Source organism: Barbus barbus, assembly GCF_936440315.1.
Source record: "Barbus barbus genome assembly, chromosome: 4".
Classification (NCBI taxonomy): domain Eukaryota; kingdom Metazoa; phylum Chordata; class Actinopteri; order Cypriniformes; family Cyprinidae; genus Barbus; species Barbus barbus.
The window spans coordinates 34,450,838-34,476,200 of NC_136732.1; the positions used below are offsets into that span (position 1 = coordinate 34,450,838).

At 38.5% G+C, this 25,363-nt stretch overlaps 2 protein-coding genes across 4 annotated transcripts in view; both read right to left on the minus strand.

Annotated features, from left to right (window-relative positions):
• The window catches only part of LOC306868757 (nucleolar transcription factor 1-like), a 967,110-nt gene that overhangs the window by 553,663 nt on the left and 388,084 nt on the right, over positions 1-25,363 (minus strand). The window lies entirely within an intron of this gene.
• On the minus strand, positions 1,467-24,491 carry LOC306868726 (serine/threonine-protein kinase TAO2-like). Of its 3 annotated transcripts, none has more exons than XM_079415026.1 (20): positions 24,022-24,491; positions 18,022-18,162; positions 17,874-17,945; positions 17,672-17,773; positions 17,551-17,596; positions 17,225-17,321; positions 16,971-17,084; positions 15,487-15,578; positions 14,984-15,077; positions 12,838-12,919; positions 11,534-11,701; positions 11,193-11,399; positions 10,980-11,108; positions 10,649-10,885; positions 10,029-10,157; positions 9,636-9,839; positions 9,298-9,537; positions 6,789-7,010; positions 6,168-6,350; positions 1,467-5,494 (listed from the first exon to the last, which is right to left on the minus strand). In XM_079415026.1, exons 2-20 carry the CDS (start codon positions 18,151-18,153, stop codon positions 4,601-4,603), a joined length of 3,444 nt encoding a protein of 1,147 aa, XP_079271152.1. In that variant the 5' UTR covers positions 18,154-18,162; positions 24,022-24,491; the 3' UTR covers positions 1,467-4,600. The 3 variants fall into 3 exon arrangements, with proteins under 3 accessions (XP_079271152.1, XP_079271154.1, XP_079271153.1); XM_079415028.1 differs by lacking the exon at positions 24,022-24,491 and adding an exon at positions 21,279-21,444 and having other exon boundaries at positions 6,798-7,010; XM_079415027.1 differs by having other exon boundaries at positions 1,473-5,494; positions 6,798-7,010; positions 24,022-24,461.

A 25,363-nucleotide genomic window follows, 5' to 3' on the forward strand; every position in this document is an offset into this window, starting at 1 on the left:
TGATGTTGTATCTGTTTCAGAAGTGGCTTGGTAGCCCTTTTTCCTGAAGACGTCTGAGCTGGTGACTCTTGATGCACTGACTCCAGCTTCAGTCCACTCCTTGTGAAGCTCTCCCAAGTGTTTGAATCAGTTTTGCTTGACAGCATTCTCAAGCTTGCGGTCATCCCTGTTGCTTGTGCACCTTTTCCTACCCAAATTCTTCCTTCCAGTCAACTTTGCATTTAATATACTTTGATACAGCACTCTGTAAACAGCCACTACTTTCTGTAATGACCCTCTGTGACTTACCCTCTTTGTGGAGGGCGTCAATGTTCGTCTTCTGGATCATTGCCAAGTCAGCAGTCTTCCCCATTATTGTGGTTTCAAATAACAAGAGATACCCAGAATTTATACTGTAGGGATGGTCATTAATTGAAACTCAAATGTAAATATTCTAATATTTTGAGATAATGATTTTTGACCTTCATGAGCTGTAAACTCTAATCATCAAAATTAAAACGAAAAAACTTTTGAAATGTTTTACTTTACATGTAATGAATCTAAAATATATGAAAGTTTCACTTTTTGAAAAAAGTTACAAGAAAAAATTAACTTTCACAATATTCTAATTTTTTGAGATGTACCTGTATTTCGATAAAATGTGCATTAACCCACTTTCCTTTCACAACTACTTTTAATTTAGATTTGATTTACACCAATTAGGATAAAGTGTAAAGTGTTTTTATTTATGCTGTCTGTTTAATAATAAAAAAAAAAGTTTATTAATAATGTCAGTGTAATAGTTTAATTTTACAAAATATAGTTTATGATTACAGAGAAAAAATGAAACATTTTACCACTAGAAAATGTTTTGTTTAACCACTGTAAAATGTTTTAAGTTCTTACTGTTTTCACATTAAAAGCTCCTGCAACATTCTGGGAAGGTTATATTAGCTAATAAAAACCTTAACCATTACAGAGCATTGCATTGCAAGTTGTTATTCACTGGTAATCATTTTCTGTTACTTCAAGTCAGGTTAAATCAGAAAAAACCTCCATGCAAAGATGCGGGAACATTAGTTTATCAAATTATATAAAAGAAAAAAAAACTTTTAAGACACGTTGATGTTCCAACCTGAGAATTATCTTGCCATTTTTATCTGTTGTGTAGCTATCTTTAGATGAACATGTAATTGCAATGCCCTGTCCTTTAAACAAGAACACTACAGAGTAAAACAAATGTAACTGCAAAATATCCTACAAATAAATGGAATCATTTTGTGACTAGGGCTAAAAATAGCCCTACACCAGCACCAACATGTGCTTTTTTGTAAGCAACCAGTAATTCCCATTAAGCATTGCCTCTCTGTCTCTATGGAAACTGTCTTTTCTCTACCTTCAATGCGCACTCACCATTCAGAAAACAGGCTAGAGCTGAAAACAAAATGCGCATTAGTCCAGACAGATCACACAAGAAAGCTCATTTTGTTTGAATCCTTTTTAATGACTTGTTAATCATTTTCTGTACAAGTTCTATAGCCCATGTGTTAAAAGAGTTCTCCTGCAGTCATTTCACCTGAACATAATTTGGCCTATTTTTCTGAGCTCCCTGAACAACCAAGCTCTCCATCGCCCTTTCAAACATCACAATTTTGCAATACATTTCGGCACAGGCCACACACACTCCTCCAGACACCTGCAGCTCCAGTTCTTCAAACACTGCAGGATGAAGACAGCAATTTCATACATTTACCTTAAGTTTCCTACCACCAGATACTGAAACACCCCCTCGAGAGGAGACACTAATAAGAGTCCAGCATGTGTTGCTGTAAGCACATTACATGGTAGCCCAGAACTACAGATGGGCCGAGGATTTTTTTTTCTCCTCTTATGTTCATAGATGTTAGTAAGGAAAAAATAAGGGAATGCGGTGCTGGGAGGAAAAACGTGTTTGGGAATGAACACTGAAAACGGAGTAAGAGGTGATCGGCCAGGCACAGGGGAGTGAGGTACTGCACGTCTCCTCGGTTCAGGAGAGCGAAGGGACAGTCCGAGTAAACGCTGGTGTCTATAGAGAGCTGGCAGTGAGGGAGCACAAAAGATTTCAGATTTCCCGAAGGAAAAATGTAACATTACTGGCAAAATCGAGCTTCGTCTTTCACCACTTTATTACGGGTATGCTGGAGATTTTGGTTGTCGATGTAAACAGCTTGTGATGCCTTTTGTCCGTTTTGAGCATAAAATTTAAAATGCGCAAAAAAACCAAAAACAAAAAAAGTAATGCATTCCAGAATAGAAAATGGAAGGAAAAAACCTGCTGGATCGAAGGGGGGTGTTTGAGACACTTTACAGTCATCTAGAAATGTTCTATACAGCTAAAATCTCTTAAAATGTTCTGTACAAGTTTTTAACACTGGCTCTAAATTACTACTCTCCTGACAACGCACTGCACAATAGACTCCTACCCTGAGATGTAACAAGGAATGCTGGGATAGGTAGTCCTTTTTGTTTTTTTAAATCTAAAACGTAGAGACTTAAAATTCTTACGGTGACACTGCCAACATTTCCCACCTAGTGGTAAGCACTGATAAAAAAAAATTAAAAGAAAAATTAGTGTACAACACAAATATTACAGCGGCAGTAGTAGGTGTAATAATAATGCCAGTTTCTATTTTTTCCATCTCACTTTCCAATTCACATAGCAAAATTATTATTAACCTATATAAGAGTTAGTGCTTGTATATACACATGTTGTATAAGTACAATATAGATCAAAAGTGTTGAACAGGAAACAATCTTACGACTTTCGCCGTCAAACCTTTGACAGGTGATGTATTATACACATATATACTCAAAGTCATATATAAACGTCTGTTGTGTATGTTTGTATACAAATGGTCTCTGTACATCAGTCTCATGCACGGAAACTTGTAACCCAACTCCTTTTTTGGACATGTACATCATATTTACACAATCAAGGAAATGGCTTATTAACCCAGCCAGGTTCAATCTCATTTTATCAAGCCTACGCTAAAAACAGACACTGAATTACAGCCCAGTTAAAACCAACTGCAACTTAAATGGCAGCTTGCCCTTATAAGGACAGTGGGCGGAGTTGCTTTAGGTCAGATGAGCCTCTAGATGGCAGTATGACATGTGGCATTGTTTTAAAAAATGCAGAATACAAAAATCATAAAAAAAAAAAAATAACTGCCTCCTGTCCTTGACTCAAATACAAATGTACAGTTTAAAAACCATCACTGATAGACGTCTTTTAGTATTGTTTTAGTGCTATCTACATATTTACACAATCCGTTTAATAACCCTTTTAGTTCCTCAGTTTACGCCTCTTCTCCCTGAAACATGCTACAGCACCTTCTATTGCATCCGACTCGCTCGCTCTGCTCCCGTTAGCAGTAAAACTGAAATTAGTAGGACTCGTCATCCTCTGGCTCAAAATCAAGTTACTCATCAGACAGAGTCAATGAATCATTCTGCCACTGTACACCCACCCTCGTGTCACTTCAAACCTGTATGCTGTTATTTCATCTGCAAAACACAAAAGAGAAAGAGAGAGTTCACCTAAAAATGAAAATGTTGTCTTTTCAAACCTACAGACTTACTTTCTTCAGTGGAACAGTATTCGAAGAATACTGGTTACCACTAACTATGTATGAACAAATTTCTCAAAATATCTTGCATGTTCCACAGAAAGAATAGTCAAAAGGACATGCAGGTGAATAAATTATGAAAGATCTCTTTTAATGCAGCTCTTTTCCATATAACAGGTTCACAACGTGCATGTTTGGTTCTGCAAAAAGATTAATGCATGAATGTACTATTTCTAATGAATTTTCAGACCTTAATTTCAGTCTGCTCAAACAAAGCAGGTGGACAACTTCAGAAAACTCTAAATATAGCACAAAAGTCCAATGAACTACTATGGTGTTTTTGGTCCATTTTAGATCTTAACAGAACTTGTTGCATAGAAAAGTGCTGCTTTAAAATCCTCCTTTTGCGTTCTACGAAAAAACAACAATATGTAGGGCTTGTAACAGCGTGAGAGTGAGATAAATGACAGACTTTTCATTTTTGGCAAACTATTCCTTAAAAAATAATCCCAGTCTTTAATTGAATTGCACTAAACGAATTCAGCTAAATATGATCCAGGATTAAGTATAAAATAATATCTTGGAAAAGTCTTTTAATGTTCAAATCTTAAACCTTTAGACGTGCAAAAAAAAACCTGGACATGAAAGAGCAGAATTCAATGGTTCTGTCTGACGGTTTAAAAATAAAACTAAACTAAAATGAACTGGCTGAGGATGAGCCCAATCTACAGTATTGGCACCACTTATGTTATTTTCATCTCTTCCCTCCCACACACTCAACAGCACAGCTTTCTGCTCCTGTTACAGTACATCTCTCGTATAGCCCGTTCCTGATCTAAACCCTGAGCCCATCCCAAAACCCTGAGATCTATCTTCTTTTAAGTAAAGGTGTGCCCATCTAAATACTGTTTCTTCACTCTGCCTCCCAGTTTGACTCCTAAATGAGCTACGTGAAGGCCTTTTCTCCCCAAAACGTTCACCTGCACCATCTGAACTTCCTGCCTGACCCTCTACGAGTAGGAGAGGTGGGATCCGTTGGAGATGTGCGACATCACCGATGTACTTCGGCTCAAACCTCCATCTGCGCCCGATCCGCCGGCACCTCCGCCCGAGGCTGTTCTCCGAAGTGGCCCTGGACTGTTTCTCAAAGCCATCAGGCTGGGGCCCCTCACAGCCAAGCTCTCGCCCCTTCCTCCGTAGCCACTCTGAGAGGAAGAAGAGGAGGAGGAGGATGGAGGAGAAGATGAGGAAAGGGAGATGGGCGGAGGAGGTGGTGGTGGAGGGAGGAGAGCAAGGGACTGGGAAGAAGCATGGGAAGAAATGTGGTGCGAGTGGCCATGAGAGGAGGATGAAGATGAATGGTGGTGGTGGTGGCCTCCTCCTCCACTGCCTCCTGTCCACTCCCTCTCTCGGTTGTCACGGTACAGGTGTGGCGTGCTATGGTGGTGGTACTGCTGCGGCATGTAGCGGAGGTGATGGTGCGAGGATGAAGACGATGCTGACGAGGCGGAGGAGCGAGAGCTTGGAAAGCCACGGGCGCCCATGCCGTCTAAATCCCTCTCTCGATCTCTCTCTCGGCTGGAGATTTGCTCCCCTTGGCTGAAGCCGGCTGTACTGTTTTGACTGCGCCAAGAGGGCGGCGCCACTGAGTTTTGGACGCCGTGGCTCCACTGGCTGCCTGAGCGGGGCACGGGACGGGACGGCCAGCCCCCGGGTCCGGATGAGGGAGGGTTGGGGTAACCCTGATTGTAAGCCTCAGCAGGGATGCCGCTCAAAGCCATGTTACTAAAGCCCAGGCGCATGCTTTCTGAGTCGAAAGACTCAATTTCTCGAGCTTGGTGCTCAAGCAGAGCACGGATTCGCTCAGAGCGCTCATTCTGCAGGGACAACATCTCCTCCTCGATCTGAAGAGAGGCAAAAGGGTGACCGAAAGAAAAAGAGTGAGAAAAGTGGGCTGTGTGTTTGATGCTTATTACAGTATTATAGTGTCATCTTATTGAAATCAATTGTGAGCTAAGTTTAATTTATATTATCAATGCTGAAAACAGTTGTACTGCTTAATATTGTGTAAACCATGATATATTTGCAGGATTCTTTTGTGACATTATAACATGTAATACTGTCACTTTTGATCAATTTAATGCATCCTAGGTGAGAAGGATCATTTTTTTCTAAAAAAAGAAAAAAAAAACTTTGAAAGCTAGTGTACATAATATAAGGACAGTTCACCCCAAAACGAAAATGCTGTCATCATGTACTCGCCTTCAAGTTCTTCCAAACCTGCAAGAGTGAGTTTCTTCTGATGAACATTTAAGAAGATATTTTGAAGAAAGTGGGTAACCAAACAAGTTAGAAGTCAACGGACCAGAAATGGTTTGGTTACAATATTCTTCAAAATATTATCTTCTGTGTTCAGCAGAAGAAAGAAATTTGCACAGGTTTGGAACAACATTGTGAGCAAATGAGAGCGTTATCATTTTTGGGTGTACTATCCCTTTAAGGTAGATCATTAGGTTTTTGAACAGAGCCATCATAAGCAATTCATTCAGGAATATTCAACCCATTTCTCTCTCTTACCCTCTGCTCAAGGAGAGCTCTCCGTATAGACACCCTCTGCTCCAGGTCTTTGACCTCTCTCTCGTGTTGCGTGTCTGTGTGCATCTTTATTTTGCTCTGATAGGCGTTCAGCAGCTCCAATTCCTGCTGCAGCTGCATGCGCAGCGCTCGGTACTCATCCTCCTGAGTCTCATCCAATCGCAACTGTTGGGTAAACAAAGAGGCAGGACATCAGTAGAGAAGCAGCCAATAAAGAGATTTAGGTCCAGTGTGGTAGAGGAACTGGATTAAATGGGAAAACCTCATAAATAAACATGTCAAGAAAATTTCCCATCATATTTCACCTCAAAAAAAAAAAAAAGAAAATTATGCATATTTTAGGTCCACATAATTATCAGGCAAAAAAATTAATTGATACATTACTAAAAGCACTTAATTACTGCCTTTATATCATACACGTTTAAAAAGCCAACAATTTCAATAAGTGATTGATAATAACGGGAAAGGGAATATTCTTGACTGGCTTCTGTGACATTAACCCAAGTATGTGTTTGTATACATGCATTATTCTGGTTTTTGCACAGCATTCTGTGATTGTGCACCACTGAAAGTGAAAAAGCATTAAATATGGTTTCTCCTTGCCTTACTCACAGCCTGTGTGGACAGCATGTCTTTGATGGAATGGTCGTACTGCTCGGCCAAGATGGCCAGTTTACGTGTTTGCTCCTCTTTGAGTCTCTTCAGTACAGTTTTATGTTCAGATTTGGGCGTGGTCTCCAGCAGGTGGTTGCGCAAGGCTTTATATTGTCGTGTCTGGATCTTACAGGTGTCTTGGAACTGACGTTTGATCTGGAGCTCTTTCGTCTGAAAGAAAGTGCAGGAAGCATACTTGAGCACTTGACATTTAAGCAAACAAATGTCTTCCATTCCTCTGGTGTGTATTAACATCACTGAAATGTTTGATTAGATGTCATTTAGATGGCTAACAGAAGCTTTTTTTTGTGTTATCTCACCCTTGCAACTGGCAAATATGACTCTTTTCAAAAACAAACATCAGTCAGTGAACATTAGAGCTGTGTGGCACTAAAATTTGAGTTCAAAATGCCTTTTAAATTCCAATCCAGTCTGAATTTATATAACAAACAGGATGCATTAGAATGCATTTGAATGAAGTAATTAAAATTGGAGGGGAACTTTTCCAAGATGGCGCCTCTGTGTTTGGCACGCCGTCTGCTTTTCTCCCCGTCTCTGCTGCCTTAAATATTTATGTTTTTATTTGTGTCTATTTTTATCACTGGCTGTAAAATGGTGTTGGTGTATGATCGCCAATCACTTGGGGACATTCGAGTGGCTTTTGAAATAGCCAGGGCGTTTCGTCCCTCTCCGCCACCTACCTATTCCTACTTCTCCTCACATCAGTACCGGCATGTTACAGGCTTGCCGTGGAAAAAGAAGCATCGGAGAAAAAGAGGAAAGCTTGCTGGAGTTGCAGTTCGGCTGAGATCCTCTGCTGACTTGCTGTCTACCGGGCCTGGGATGATACGCGGATTATGTCTTCACTGGCGTTTGCTGGACTCATCGTATCGATGGCTTTGACCTGTTGTCCCTGGCCCTGTCTCTCTGCACTGCCTCCTTCCGTGTGTTCGTCGTGGTGGAGTAAATACTTCCAACCTTCGACGGATCCGGAGATCTACGCAACACCAGGGAGAGGTGTCGCCATTTCATGTGGCTTTGATCAACGCGCGCTCTCTGGTAAATAAGACATTTATATTAAATGACTTTTGTACTCTGCACGCTCTAGACGCCCTATGTATCACTGAAACTGGGATTAAACCTGGAGATTTAAGCCCATTCACTGAGCTGGTGCCTCAGGGCTGTAGCTTTTTAAATTCCCCTCGGTTATCTGGCCGTGGTGGGGGCTTGGTGACAGTGTTTAAAGACTCGTATCTCTGTCGCAGTCTATCAACTGGGACTCATAGTTGTTTTGAGGTTCTGCAGTTTCAACTTTCACTAGTAAACCCTGTGGTTTTTGCAGTCATATACCGATCACCTAACGTAAATTAGGAATTTTTAAATTAATTTGCTCAATTCATGAGTGAAATCGTCACCAGTTGTGATAGGATTTTAATACTGGGAGACTTTAACATCCATGTTTGTTGTGATTCCAAACTACTATCCAAAGTCTTTCTTAGATTACTTGATTCTTTTGGGTATCTGGGCCTACTCATGCTCACGGACATACTTTGGACTTGATTTTATCTCGTGGCGTGTCAGTGCAGTTAGTCAGAACGCAGCAGCTCGGCTTCTTACTGGAAAGCGCAAATACGATAGTATTACACCGGTTTTAATCTCACTTCATTGGCTTCCATTAAAGTACAGAATTGATTTTAAAATTCTACTGTTTTGTTTTTAAATCTCTTCACAATCTGGCCCCACTGTACTTAACAGAGTTGTTACAGCCTCATACTTTGTCGAGATCGCTCAGATCTACTAATTCTGACCTGCTGCATGTTCCTAGGATAAGGCTAAAAATGACAGGTGACCATGCCTTTTCTGTCGTCGGCCCAAAACTTTGGAATAGTCTCCCCTCTCGCATCAGAACTGCTCCAACCTTGTCTGTTTTTAAATCCACTCTAAAGACCTATTTTTTCTCGTTGGCGTTTGATATTCCATGACAAATGGTCTCTACCCTTGCTTTTGGAATGCCACACATTTTTATAGCTTGTGTATATTTCTGTGAATATTTAAGTTTTATATTGGTTTAAAAAGGTGTATTTGTTTTTTTCCCCTCTCTTCCTCTCTCTCTGTTGTTGTGTTTTAATTTGCCTATTTGCACTTTGGTCAACTCCGGTTGTTTTTAAACTATGCTATATAAATAAAATTTGTATTGTAAAATTGGACAAAAAATAATGATTTAATGATTTTAGACCATGTAAGAAATTAAATTCCCAAAATGCTCTTTAGCGCAAAGTTCTAGATAATAATTAATCACCTTAAAATTAATAATAACTAGGAAATAATCTGTTCTTGTCCATTTGGCAATTCATTCCTAATTAAAATCCAACAGGATATTCACATTCGTAGTCGTAATAAATTCTGAATTTAGTCCAACCCTGATGTGCACCTCACCAAACACTAAAAATCCCCTCACCTTTAAGCTCTTGGGTTGCTGGCGGACCTCCACAGCATGTTTCTGACTGAGTTCCTGCTCACGCCGCTTATTATACTCCATCTGGTTGGCCAGCTCGCTCTGGTGCTGCGTTCGGATCAGGTCGGCCCGAGTGTGCTGGACCAGCCCCAGCTGCCTGAACTCCAGCTCTTGAGTGGACTCGTGGTGTCTCAACAACATAGCACACTCGAGATCCTTCTGAGTCTGACGTTTATTCAAGTCCTACAGAGACAAATAAAGCCATAGCAAGAGATTACAGACAAAAGGTGAGGTAGAAAGCAAAAAAGAAAAGGGAAAAGCACTCAATGTGTTTGTCTAACCTCTCTGAGCAAGTCCTGCTCTAGATTGTGTCTCGCAAGCAACATCTTTCTCTTATACTGTCGGCACTGCAGCTCGTAATACTGCCTCTGTCTCCGTAATAACGAGGCCTCTTCCTCAGCCTGGATCTGCTGCAGACACTCTTTCTGCCTCACCAACCATTCCTGCTTCTCTCGCTTCGGTGTAGACTGGTTCTCACTCAGCTCCTGTTGCCATGGGGAAGGATTTCAGGGTGACAAAAGCAAGTTAAGGATAAGAAATGAGGTTGATGAAAATGGTGCAAGTCAAAACACATGAACAGTTTGACCAATATAATATTTAATGCTACATCAAGTAGAGTCACTCTGAATTCATAGTCATTAGCCATAAGGAGAGTTGACTCTTTGACAGCACACCTCCTTGAGCTGCTCCTTGCGTTGCCTGTACTGGCGTTTCTGGGAATCTAGCAGGCTATTGAGTTCTTTCTTCTGCTGGTTCAATATGTGCTGTTGAAATTTTTTCTCTTCTGCCTGCGCAGCTTTAATCTGGGGGAAAAAAACAGATAAATATGTATAAACAATACTACCAATCAAAACTTTGGGGAAATTAATACTTCTATTCAACAAGGATGCATTACATTGATGAAAAGTGACAGTAAAAACATTTATCATGTTACAAATTTTATTTTTATTTTTTCAAATAAATGTTTGTTTCTATTCATCAAAAATAATGAAAAATCAATGCATCAATGTACACAAAAAAAAAGTCACAATCAGCAAAAAAGGATATTAGAAAGATTTCTGAGGGATCAAGTGACACAGAAGACTGGAATAATGGCAGCAAACTTAGCTTTTCCATCAAAGGCAGAAGATATATTTTAAAATATATTAAAACATTTTTTAATTGTAATATTTTTACAATATTTATTTTTACTGTATTTTTGATCAAATAAATGCAGCCTGATATTCCTATTCTTGCACATAACAGAACAAGGGATTGTGAAAGGTCTAGTATCTTTTTCTTTTTTATTTCTCACCTCTTTTTCCAGGATGGCCTGATGTTTCTTACTCAACTTGTCGGCTTCACTGCTAAAGTTGTTTCTCTGGGTCTCCAGCTCTTTGTCCAGTCTGAGCTGATGTTCGTCCATCTCAGACTTGAGTTTGTTCTCCAGAGCCAGCAGTTGCTTCTGGTGCTGCCTCCTCATGCGCTTGTATCCGGACATCTGCTCCCTCAGAGCTGAGCCCTGTTCATGCTCCTGAATCTGACGGGTCACCTGGAAGGAAAGGAAAAAGAGGGAGAGAAGGTTGTCTATAAAGAAAAAAAAAAAAGAAAAAGGAATCTGAGATGCAGGTCAGTCAGGAGCTCACAAGAGAGGCTGTGCGGATGGTGGCAAAATGGTCTCGATTTCGGTGCACCCTCCTCCGAGCGGCCGACGACGGCTGCTGCGGAGACTCCATCTCCGGCTGATATGGGTCATCGTAAATATTATCACGTGCCTGACAGACGGATGGACAAAAAGAAATTAGTTGAGGAATAGACCGTTTCAGAAGATTGTGCACTGTACGGCATTGATTACATACAGAGGGGCGGTGAATGATGGAGCTGTTAGACGTGACTGTCTGCTCTCCCTCCTGCATCATGGCCATCTCAGCACTGTCATCGGAGCCATCGGCCAGGCTGTTGACTGAGGAGCTCTGGGAGCTGGCGCTGATGGACATAGAGGGCACAGACTGAGAGCTCTCCATACTGTTCACTGTGCCCGTCTGCAAGAGATACTGCTCTGCTTCCTACACACACAAACAAAAAAAGATGTCATGGTCTTTTTCTGTTTTCTGCAGTATAGAATATAACAAAAGAGCAGAAACTAGGCTGAACAGGACAGAAGGATGAAAGACAATGCTTGACAAGACTCTGGATGCACCTCTTCCTCCTCTCCTCCTTCCTGTGTGGGGCCGTTGTGAGTTTCCTGAAATAGGATCTTCTTCATCTTCCTGTACTGCAGGTTGTCCAGCTCTCGCACAGCATCTTTGGTGCGCGTGATCAGATCCATCACTACAGAATGGGGGCGCTCTCGGCAAAGGAAATGGTGCTGTGAAGGGAATACATGGTGTGAACCACAGAGCTGTATATATGAACTTTATGAGCAGCAGTCATATCTGTCATACTAATAATTGCTATTTATGAGTCAATTGCCCTTAGTACAAATACAGCTTAAGATGTGATTTATTAGGAATCCGGTGTGAGCTATTAGTCACCAGCCACTAGTGTAAAGGTACCTTTTGTTTGTTTCTTATTTTTACTATTACTCCTTTTTCTATTGTTCTTGTGATTGTTATTCTGTTACTTGCTTAATACAAATCAATGGCAATCTGCACAATCACATGTTAAAGTTGCAAAACAGAAACGTATAATGTTACAAAAGTTCTAATTTCAAATAATTGGCACTGCTCAGACTCAGTACAGCAGCATTTACAATTTATAATGTTTTTTTGAAATGCTGTTTTTGTGCACTTTATATTCCTCAAACATTCAACATCGATAATAAGAAACATTAACTTAGTCACCAAATCAGCATATTACAATGATTTCTGAAGGATCATGTGACACTGAAGACTGGAGTAATGGTTGCAGAAAAATCTGATTTTACAATACATTATAACTGAAAACAGTTAGGCTACTTTAAATTTTAACTTTTCACAATATTGCTGGTTTTACTGTATTTTGATTAAATAAATGCAGCTTTGATAATCATAAAAAAATCCTTTCAAAAACAGTAAAAATCTTTGACCTCAATCCTCTGAATGATACAGTAGTGTGTACTTTTTCAAATGACTCCAAATTTAGGTCATACCGTCTTAAAATATGCTGATGAGATATAATAAACACTCTTTGATAAATGAAACCGATCATATGCAATGGCCAAGGAAGTAGTGGTTGAATTTGTACATTCAAAAAAACCCATATTCAAAAACCACGTTTGAGCTAAGAATCACACTTTCACATGGGTTATGCCATACATTATTTTTCAGTATTTGAAAAAGACATTTCATCCAATTTTGTATAATAATAATAGCGATTATTTCAAACTAATAACAACAAGGTGATACGGTAATGATGACAGACCTAGCATGAACAAAAATTCCAAGAGGGAGAGAAAATATGTGAATGAAATAATGAAAACAGAGTCAGAGAGTGTGTGTGTGTGTCGGTGTGTTCAAGTCTCACATTGAGCAGCACATCTGAGGTAGGCCTGTCCTGAGGGATCTTTTGAAGACAAGAGTCCACAAAGTTACGGAAGTAGTCCGACCTGCATTAAAGAGAGGGAGCGACAAAGGAAAAGTTAAACACACAGAATACATAAAAAAACAAATATACAGAAAACATGACACTGCAATAAAAATGAAAACTATCATTTAAAAATTTCATATTAACTTTATTTTCAATAGACAAATGGACACGGGCTGCCAAGCCATTTTGAAATTTGTTGTGGAAGGCAGCAACTTCCAGTTAATTGAGCTGTACAAAAGCACTTGATTATGCTGCTCTTTTTTCAGACTAGAGATGGTATAAACATCATATTGTTTTACTGCCGTGATTTACAGTGTGAATAGAAATTTTCCCCATCTGATGGCTGCTTTTAGACCGGATTATGAATGAGAGAGGAAGCCACTGAAACTGACAATCTTCAAAACCTCATGTGCGGCAGTATATGACCTCTATCAGTTTCTCCTTCTCACAGCAGTCAAAAGCTTTGCATAAGAGTCTCTCAGCAGAGAGAAAGCAGCTGGAATAAAGACGAACAGCTCAACTCTAACTTCTACTACATCAAACCCAAACTGGAGTTTTAGCTTTACAAAACACAATCTCCTCGTTTTTTTCTCAGAATCAGAGAACATTCCCTTTCATTACAGGTACATAAGTCCACGGACACGTTGATAATGGATGATTTATAATTTATTTACAATAAATTACTGTATTTATTGTTTTCTTTACATTCATGTGTGTGTATATGGGTAGTTGACATATCAATGTGTCCTATGTTGTGACGGAAAAACATTGAAAAACATCTAACATTGAAGATAAACCTCTCTCTCTCTCTCTACATCTACATATCTACATCTATATCTATATATGTGTATAAACACCGCTGTTGTTGTATAATGCTAAATTCTAGAATTATACTTTGAATTACGTACTTAGCAGCTAATAACATAAAAGGTTACCCACAAATTGCAAAACAGACAAATAAATCGATTGCAAATGCAGAGGAAAAAAACTAGAAGTAGGGCCCTATGATTTCCACGATGCAGAAAACGCAGATGGAATCGCGAAATCCAGTCATATAAATGGAATTTACAGTTTAACGCGGAATGTTATGGAATCTATCAAAGTTTGGATGAATTAATCAAAAGTAGGTCATTACACTTAAATCAAATCGCGATATGGACTAGTATCTGTAAATATTAAGCCGCAAAAGTCGATTTCAATATGAATCCTGCATGTTCTGCGCGTCTCTGTATGAATGGAGCGGACGAGTGGTTTTGTTGACTTACATACACAGCGTGCATGGCGCTCGCGGTGATTTCAGCGTCTGCCGTCTCAATGAGGACATAAATACATGAACAACATCTCCAAAACTGATCTGAGAGTCACTTCACGAGCATTTTACCATTTCATTTGAGTAAAACAAGCGTCATATCATACACACACAGAACTTTAAAGGTATTCACGCAATCTGTCAAAATAAAAGTTCAGTTTAACTTAAAGACACTGTGCCAGAAATAGGCTATATTACTATTATTTGGTAGAATGTACCTAATACTACTACTTACTACTACTGTTGAAAAATATTAAAATTTAATTTTAAGAAATAATCACAAAATATTAAAATTTTAGTAGTAAATCCCCTTTATTTGCCATACATTTAAATGTTTAACTTTCATTAATTAAAATATAAATTAAACCAATGTGATAACCAGTCAAATTTAAATACACAGCATAGAATTTCTGAGGGGGGAAAAGCATTTCATAAGGCTACTGTAAGAATAAATAAAAATTTTTTGTATGCATTCAAATAATTAGACATGCTAAAACAGAATTTGGTAACAAAACATAAGGTGAGAAAAAAATAAAACCTTTCATACGGCCCTAAACATGTCATTTGTTACACTTTTAATTAATGTTAAATTGTATAAGTTTCATGATTTTAATTAATTAGACATGATTTTTGATTTATACAATTTTATTTGACCATTAAAAAGGAGTCCAGAAAAATTAAAACTGAATTTGGGAAAAAAATCAAACGGATTTCATAGGGCCCTAGTTAAGAGAATGAAAGAACGGGGAAAAAAATCTTGACCAAAGTTCTCACCAGTGGTTTGACGCCAGGACAGGGCTTTCGTTTTGCGCAATGTGGTATAAGGCACTCATAGCATTCATATTGAACAAGGGAGGCTTCCTTTCAGCTAGAGAGAAAGACAAATAGAAATATAAAAACAGTGCAAGCAAACACACACACACACACACAAAGAATTAAGTCAGATGAAAAGGATGGGAGATCAGAATTAGTGCTGCAATGACATAGAGAATAAGAGGAATGAGTGAATAAATGAAATCGCTGGGAGGTTGAGGGTGACGGAAAGAGAGGGTGAGACCAAGAGAAAGAGTAGAAGTGTAGAAGTTAGCTTACAACCCAAAGCAGCTTAGACACTAAAACCCAAATCCCTTTCGCTAGCAAAAGACAGACATAACACAGACTCGCAAGCAGCGAAACATGCTGGCCTAAATAAACCCCCGTAATACTTAACATGACCTGAAGTTTCAGGGGTCAGTGGGAGGTGGGAAGTCATGGATCAGTTTCAAACCATCACAAACCTAGTTCAATGCAGGTGATGCCAAGAGACCAGACGTCCACCTTCCCGTCATACTGTCCCTCGTCCATGGCTAAAATCACTTCTGGGGCCATCCTAAACACGAGAGGGGATCATGATAAACAGGACTGTCTTTACTCTTTTGAAACAAATAAAAGCACAATCTACTGCACAGACACTTTAATATTCACAACGCAGGTTCTTCCCAGTTCAACCAGCCCATTTATGGACTAAAGACTATGCCAAAATTGGCCATTTAAAATAAAGGTCTCAAACATCTCAAATTTAAATTTTAGAAACATAAATTGTGCTAAAAGTGGTAGATTCAGTTCATCTATCCAAACTAGTTCAAATACTAGTTTAAATATTAATTCAGTTCAAAATTCTGATTCTGAAATTTGTGTGTCGTCACTCAAAATGTTAATTTCGGTCTCTGTGTGGTGCATTAAAAGTGTCTTTGAAACTACTGTTCAAAGGTTTGGGGTTGGTGAGAAAATGTTTTAAAGGGATAGTTCACCCAAAAATGAAAATGTAATGTTTATCTGCTTACCCCCAGGACATACAAGATGTAGGTGACTTTGTTTCTTCAGTAGAACACAAATTAAAATTTTTAACTCAACAGCCGGCGCGTGACGGTGTAAACAATGAGTGACATATACGCATGACAGATTGCTTCCGCGCATGCGTCTACTATGCCAGAATACATTGACGCATCACGCGCCGGCTGTTGTGAACGCGCTCAGGACAGCTGGACATTGCGGTGGATCAGAGGCAAAAGACCTCAAGGACCTCTTAAGACCTCAATGTATCGTTACGAGCCGCAGGGTTTAATTTGGTTTTGTCGGTGTATGTTTTTTTGACTCTCAAAGCCGTGGGTCCCATTGACTGCCATTATATGACTGACAGACTGCAACGGTTTGAGTTCAAATCTTCGTTTGTGTTCTTCTGAAGAAACAAAGTCACCTACATCTTGGATGCCCTGTGGGATAAGCAGATAAACATCACATTTTCATTTTTGGGTGAACTATCCCTTTAAAAGAAGTCTCTTATGCTTACCTAAGTTGCATTAATTTGATTAAAAAAATAAATAAAAAAAAGAGCACAAGAAACATTATTATGAACAATCTTACTATTATTTGGAAATGGTTGTGTTACTCAATATTATTGTGGAAACTGTTGTACCATTTTTCAAGATCCTTTGATGAATTCACTGTTTACATGAATAGCATTTATTTGACAATGCAAGTGCGTTAACTTCCAAGGACTTGTTTCCCTGCTGAATGAAAGTATTAATTTCTTACTGATCTTACTAACCTCAAACTTTTAAACTGCAGTGTATTGTTATATCAGTGCATACAAATGCTAGAATTACTTGTGTATGCTCATTTAGGAGAAGAAACCCTGACTATAATTATAAGATGACCAAATAAAATCAAATCATAGAGCATAGTCCATTCAACCAAATAATCAATTGCATTTACAACTTACCAGTAAGGTGTACCCACAAAAGAGTTGGCAGGAGAAACAATTGAAGCAGAGCCAAAATCTCCAAGCTTCACCTGACCTGGCTCAGTTAGCAGAATATTACCTGCCTTCACATCTCTGGAAAAAGAAACCAGAAACAGAAATAAAGACCTATGCATCTTTCAACACTGAACAAAAAATCTATTGCCACCAAGCTGAGAAACTTCAACAAAGCGAGCTGATGTAACGATAAAAACAGAAAGCAGGAAGGGTCTCACCTGTGTATCATGTTATGAGAGTGAAGGTAGGCGAGGCCCTGAAGTGCACCGTGGGTAATAGCAGCTATTTCCACCTCCTGCAGAGGTTTTTTATGCACTGTAGGATAAAAAGACAATATTTCACAGTGAGAAAATAACACAATCTAGAAACCTGATGATTACAATATTTACACCTGCATATATATACCAACTGATGATGGTACAACTGCAGTACAGTAAATATAAACGAACACCTCTAATGTCAGACAGGGCGGCTGAGGGAGAGCATAACAGCTTTCTTTGAAAAGAAAGGAGGACGTGAGGAAGGGTAAACATGAACTACTCACCCTCTAAAAGATCAGAGGCTGATCCTAGACAGTATTCCATCACCAGCTAACAGGAGAGACAGACAACATTAGCACACAGCAGACAAACACGCCACTCACATACATATGCGTACGCACTTACCCATGCTGTGTGCTCTCTGAGGTAGCACCCTTTATATTCGACGGTATTGGGGTGTCTGAGCTTCTGCAAGAACTTCACCTCCTTTATGATGTCCTGCCATTTCTGGGGACCAACACACCAAGCATTAGTAAAAACGTGATTTGTGAGTTTTAAACAATCTGATTCAGTGCTACAGTGATTCAAACTGTATTTTGATCCCAACCTCGTTAGACTGCTTGCCACTGAACGACATCTTCTTGATGGCCACCACTTCGTTGGAACGTACATCATGAGCCTGAAAGAAAAATTATGGTAATACAGAGCTAGTACATGAATGTCCATGGCACAAAAATATTGGCATGGTTGCTTACAAAGTACACGGCTCCAAAGCTGCCATGACCGATCTCGCGGAGATCAGTGAAGAGCTTCTCAGGATCATCCCTGTAGAAGAGCTCAGACACCTCGGAGTCCTTCGGGGTCCCAGTACGCACACTGGCAGGCATGACTGGCTCCTGGGATGGAGAAAAATAGAGAGACAGAAAATGTGTAACTATGTATGCAAATAAGCAATTGTGTTGAATTCTGTTTATCTGCAACATCACAAAAACAAGGCATTGAGTCTCAACTTCAAATCTTAGAGCCAGTAAAATGGCTTAAAGTCACCAGGCACCACCTTTAAGATAATACATAGTTTAAATAGTAAGATATTGACCTTGATGTAGCCTTAGTGACATGAGTGATTTGAATCAAGAACATACTGTCTTCAAAGACAACATCTGTTCCGACACGCGAGACACCTAATGACTTTTTATCTCTGTACTAAATTCACCAACTGGTTTGTCTAAGATGCTTTTAAGTTTTCTTCTCCAAAACACCATGTGACATCAATTCCTTGTACCAAGTAAACAGACTGAAAATATGAGGAACAAAAATCACATTTTAGTCACAGGTGCAGTTTACATGGTTATGTAGGGTAAAACTATTAAGTGACCACACCGTCATAGATAAACAACAATGGCTAAGACATAGGCTACATACAGCTTGATTTACCGGTCAAAAAGTGTAATTTTAAGCTATAAATTGACATTTGTTTGGGGAAAAACATTTGGCAGGATGTGCAGTTTATTTTATTTTATCAGATTACTCAATTAAGTAACTGATTAATCGATCACTTAAGTATTTTTTTAGCTGCAAAAATTAAAATTTCACAATATTACCGTTTATACTGGTGAGCATAAACTTAAAATATATAAAAAAATCTTTTGAATAGCAGTGTAAAGCCTAGGGGTGTCGAAATTAATCGTTTCTACGATGCAGACGTGAATGATTCGGTATCGGTTTAGAAATAGACCATAACCGATTATAACGTACTGATGCTTTTCTGACGTCATTCGTCACATATGTGATTTGTCGTGGTAGCATACAATGGCGGAGGGAGGCGAGAAGCGAGTGTGAGTAATTAAAAATGCTCCGACTACTTTAAAAGCCGATATCTGGGCACATTTCTGTTTTTATGAACAACCTGGTAAGCACAACCTGGAGAAGACACACGCTGCGTGTAAATCATGTCATGCACAAATAAAATATGCAGGAGGTAATACCACTAATTAATAAAACTAGTTAATATTTAAATGTTTTACAATAAAGTACACTACACTATAGAACTACTAAAGTACACTCCTCACAAACTTTTAGTATTTACTTGTGTGCATTTGTTTTAAATGCTCCTGTTGTCTTCTGTGCCCAGACTTGAGTTTTGCTTGATGTTTGATACATTCAAGAAGCGTGTTTACTTTGAGCAGGTAAAATTAAAGGTTCAGTTCATATATCTGACTCCTTGTATTTATTGACAAAATTGTATACATGAAGTAAAATTGAAAACTGAGGATGCAGTGCAGCGTGATATCAAATTGAACCGAAACGATGACATGAAAATCGTAACCGAACCGAACCGTGAGACCAGTGTAGGTTCAGACCCCTAGTAAAGCCCAGTTCAGACATGATTTTAGCCTGATTTTGGCACGATCTGCTTGACGTAGGGTGTGTCATGGGGATTAGTAAACGACAATGGGCATCGGCATGCAAGATTCAATCGTTTCATCTCGTGTAGTGTGTCACAGTGGGCGACAACCTATGTCACATCTGCGGCACTTCATGACATCAACTCATAAAGACTAGCAAGTAAAAAAAAAAAAAATCCATCGTCCACGACCTTAGGCCTTCGTACATGCAGAAATGAAAGACCTGCTAGGTGGAATTTTACAATGGAGAAAATGTGTGTGGTGCTACGGCTATAATACTCCTGCATTTATTATGTTTTCTCGAGGGACTATGGTGACAGAGTGAAAAAACTATTTTACCTCCGTTCTCTTTGACAGTCCATACTGTCCTCTTCACACAATTTAGATTTGTGTCCACTGTCAGGTTTTCTATTTTTTTGCGCTTTTCAGTGGACCAGACATGCTGTTTGCTAGCCAATGTTTGTTTATGCTCGTGTCACCGCCTGTCTAGTCCTGCTCTATCGATGACAGCATGCGTGTCGATAAAGATGGTAAGCGATGAATGGTCGGGTAAAAACATGACATGTTTCTTTTTCACGACACGACAAGATTTTAGGAGTCAAAAATGCATGCCCGGCAAAACAAATTGTGTAGTCTCAACTGGGCTTAAGCAGTATTTATATATTTTTTAAATCAACGAATAAAAAATTAAACAAAAATGCATATTTCATACATATTTCTAAAAAAAACGGGTTTGGTTGGGGTGAAAATGTTTTTCGGAAATGGAACCAAGTGTGAAAATAATCAAAATGCCACTCTAAACTTGTGAACTCCTCTCATCTCTTCTCTGGCTTGGCATATATGCCACAATCTGGCATCTGCAGGACACTCAGCAAGACTCAGAAGTCTGTGACCCACTTAGAAGTTGTGAGACTCGGTGCTGCGCATTAATAATGAAGATGCAGTAATCTGCCCTGGTTGGATGATTCAAAATCAGATGCGTCGTTCCTTCTTTTTCATCATCTTCATGTTAGCACATCAAATGCAGTTTGTTTGCACTGTGTGAATTGTTTGAATATTGCCAAATATTTTGAAGAAAAACAGAACATTGTTCGTCACATCACACATCTGGTTAATTTACATTCAAACACAATCCATAAAGTACACACGCTTCTCAAAATGTAAAGAACATGCTGATGTCATCCATCTCATTTGCATACGCATTTCAAATTCACACATTATGCACAGTGTAAACGTAAATATGTATTCAAGCTTCAGGCAGAGTGGTTTAGTACAATGTTTGCGAGGGACTGAAAAAATATTTTGGGCTAAATTATAGTGATGCAATTAACTATTCAGGTAAATGATTCATCTGCTGGTTACTACTTTGGTTAATCTAAAATATTTAATAATCGTGTTAACAACTTGCAAGGCTACAAATTATGGTAGATTATTAAAAGCAATGTCAAAGCAATTTCCTTTTTTTCTTATTACTGTAACTTTCGTTTTTTTAAAACCCAATAAATGTTACTCTAAAAACAGCTACAAGAAGCACTTCAATAAAACAAAAATGCAGTAAATGAAAAATATTTGCATGATTTACAGAGATATTTTGGCAGAAACCTGACCTGATGAAGCTATTCACATGATCCCCATGCTCTGGCGATGATCGATACTGAAATCTGATCTAAATGTTTACTGGGTGGTAGCAGCCCATCTAAACTCAAATGAAAAAAACACTCAAACATGAAGACTACGAAGACATTCTCACATTAGTTTGCTTATCAGACAGGTGGAGACTTGCAATTTTTTAGATTCTTTTGCTCTTATCTTGAGGTCTTCACTGGCTCTTGAGCCTCAAGGTGTTATAAGAACACAAATACAATCCAAACAATTTTCCACAATGTATCACCTTTCCTGACTTCACGGATTCTGTTGCAGAACTGTAAGAAAATCACAAACCCACAAACACTGAGCTGTTGTATCAAATCACAAATATTAAAATCTGAAACAGCATAATCTTGCATACTAAACTGTGATTTAAAAACACAATAGACTGTCAGTCAGAGTCTAGACATGAAGATTCACACTCAATACATTTCAAAGACATGTAAATGAATAGAAACCACGTAGATATTTGATTTAAGAGATGGGTGAGGCCTATAAAATCAACATGGACTGTTCGAAACCTATTTTTACCTCTGTAATCTGAGAAGTTTCTGAATGAAACACAAAATTAAATGGGAAAACGTAGGGTGGGACTTGATGTGATCTATTGGGAGTTGACAATGGAGCCAGATGGCAGAAGGGAAGGGGGTTGAAAAATGGGGATCTGTGATATCTGTAGAGAGAGTTGTTTCCATATATAAAAGATTACTCAGACAACACTGTTTGTAAAAGAAATAGCATGCATTAAGCAAACAAATAGGGTCCATTTCGATTAGGGTCCATTGGCTTTAAGATTTGTTTTTATTACTGAATTAAATATTCTATTTAATTACCGAAAAACTAAAATGTAGGGTGGGTTCTATTCACTGGTTGTTGATTGGATTTTGAGCTGCTTGCAGGGATGGGTTTTAATTAAATGGACTAAATGATTTGAGAAGTCCTACATATATACGCCACCAGAGAGAATCCTGTAGATTTCACTAGAAAGTTGCGTTAAGACATTTTGAACACTACAAGGCCAAACCTGTTTTAATACATGACACAAGCGCGGTTGTCCACAATAAGATCAATTACAGGCATTCAGTAAATCATTTTAATTTCATGCCAACTTAGAACATATTTGACATTGAGCACAGAGGACCTATGATAGACATGAGAGTTCCCAGCGAACACGTGTTGGGACAATCAGCTCAGAAAACAACTCCAGAACAGACACTCAGATCGAAATATAATACTTCAACCAGACACCCCTGCACAATAAGTCACACTCAATCACACCACAGGAGACAAGCAAGAAAGTAAAAGCCAAACAAGTTCATCAGAGCTTTTCAAAGCTTTTAGTGGCATAGGAATCTTTTGTAATTTCTGGAAATGAAGACTAGAAAATACATCAAGGAGAAGCACGTGTCATTTGAGCTCTGCGGATCACCAGTACTTCCTTTGCTTCAAACAGCATGATTACAGGGTGGTGGGGGTCTATAGGATGGAGAAGCCTATTTTGCATTTCCTGTTCACGTAAGATCTAAGGGAGAACCCACAGCTGCAAACCATGCCATAATACGACTCTTTAGAACTGTAGTTCCCAATCCTCAAACCCTGCACATTTTGGAAATCTGTATATTTAAGGGATGGTTCAATCAAAAATGAAAATTTGGTCATCATTGACTCACTGTCATGTCATTCCAAGCTTTCTAACTCTTAACTTCAAGTTAATGCAACCCATACTTTGATTTAAAAAACTGATTAATTGTTTAAATGTGAATAAAACCCTAAATTAAATCTGTTTATCGTATAAAGCAATGATGTTGTTTACCATGTCCTTTACAAACTTTTAAAAGCAAAGTTTTAGCCACATGGATTTTCAATTGAAGGAGTAAAATATATCAGGTTTATTAAAAAAAAATATCTTCATTATATCTCCATTTAGGCTTGGATTAGGGTGAGTAATTGATAAAAGCATTTAAATTTTTGGATGAGACATCCGTTAACCTGATTTAGGGCCTATATCTTCAGTTCACACATAGAGGCTCCAAGACCTGGGTGTGCCATCCAAAACTTGCAGCAACCCGTGCATCTTTACAAAGTATTGATGAGGTCTTTGACAGTCTTCAAACATTACACAGTATATATCAAGTATTGATTACATTTAGCCTGATGTGCTATTATTGTACTTAAATGGTACCCAGTAATGTTCTTCCTTCCACCCACTGAGTGCACTTAAGTCCATAATGTGTTTGTGCAGTTGCACTAAAACCTCTAGTGTAGACTTTGTGTGCAGTGCAGCACTTTTGATGGCCTCGGGGCTGAATGAATTGTCAAGAGCTTTTAAAAAGTGTGATAATTTGCATACTATTGTATAAATGCTAATTAGGGATGGGGGCAGAATCAGTTTCCGGTGTTCTGCTGGAAAAGGGAAACTAAACAATAGAGAAACTCACCTGCTGAAAACTGCATTTTGGGATAATAGTGACAACATATTGTGTCCGATGCTCACTAGGTTTTGAGACGCATCCACAAACTTAAAGTGGACCGGTTATGATTTTAGTGCAACCCCGTGGTTCTGCTGTAATGATGGAAGATGTCCGGCTAGTTCATGACAGGCTCAAGATGAGCGTCTGTCAACAACGAGAGCCTGAATTTTACACCGCTATAAATGCCTCACAATCACCATTATGTGTGTTCAAATAAAACAGCCTGTCTTACCGTGTCGTGCTGCGATCCTGTTCTTTATTCCCTGTGAATAAACAGTTATCCAGCTTCCTCCGCAAATAACCGTGGCGTTTGCTGTTTTTGTCCGCTGCGACGTTTCAAATTAACACAAGGTCCATATTTCTACCAACGTCCGCCTTCTAGCGTGCTTAAGAGTATAATATGATAATTATGAATGTCATACAACACTTTAGCGTGTATGAAGTCTTTATCTCACTCTTTCGCTAACGGTTAGTTAGCCAGCTAGCCAAAGGTTTCCTCTTTGAATACGGGCCGCGGCTGCTGTACCTGCTCGCCCGCTCCCGCGCCTATCATATTGCACAGTTACATCCGCACTTTTGATTCTCGGTATGATTTGAAGACTAATTTTATTATGTGTCTGATTGTCTTTCTATGTAACCCCCTTTTTTGTTCAGGAAACGCAAAATGGCTACGTGGGGCGGGAGCCAACCGGAAGGATGGTCAAAATTATTTGCCATGTGTTTCCGGTGAAGAGTGGCGTTGGGAATCTGCCATCTTGATAAGGGCAATTTTTTGAACTCTTTAATGAGGATGTCAACATGAAGTCAATTTTTAAATATGTTGCTGCCTAAATGTTTTGCCAGTTACTGATAACTATATATATATATATATATATATCCTCCTGACTACCAGGAAAAAGGTTTGTGAATTTAATATTTTGTCATATCATTACACTGTTTAGAGCATAAGCAAAAATGTGAAAAATATCATTTTTGGAAAAATTATATTTTATTCATATGTTATGCCATGTCCTCTGTAGAAGACATTGGGACTTTAAAAAGTCCTGTTTTTTTTTTTTTTAAATAAAAAGACATGAATAGACATAAAAAGGCTAAAAGAGTGGGATTTTTGTTTTTATACCAAATTTTATATAAAGATTGTTCTCAACTATGCTATGAAAGATATTTTTAAAAAACATTTTTTTATGCAAAATGTGTGTAAAATGGCCATAAATGAGTTTTTCCATTATATACAATGTCTCTATAAACTGTATCTAATTTGCATATTAATGTGTTTTTGGGGTAGAATGAACAAATAAGTGCAATAATGGGAGAAATAATTGGCAATATTTTCATAATAATATCTAATAGGAATATTGATATATATTTTTTTCTCTATTCATTTGTTGTGTCTCCCAACATGTGTAATAAACATGCTTTAAGTCCTGGTGTCCTCTACAGTGGACATGTATGAAATTGATGTCCTGTTTCATAACAGAAAGTCAATATTTTGATTTGAAACCCCATAACATTTTCCTGAGATGTTGATTTGAAATTTTTTATTCTTTTTTTTTTCAGTTTAATATCCAAAACAT

Coding starts and splice junctions, on each gene's coding strand:
- LOC306868726 (XM_079415026.1), bottom strand. CDS start 18,153: ATGCCTGCCAGTGTGCGTACTGGGACCCCGAAGGACTCCGAGGTGTCT. Junction 15,579..16,970: donor TTTGTGGGTACACCTTACTG/GTAAGTTGTAAA, acceptor TCTCGTGTTTAG/GATGGCCCCAGAAGTGATTT. Junction 15,078..15,486: donor CATCACCTGCATTGAACTAG/GTTTGTGATGGT, acceptor CTTTCTCTCTAG/CTGAAAGGAAGCCTCCCTTG.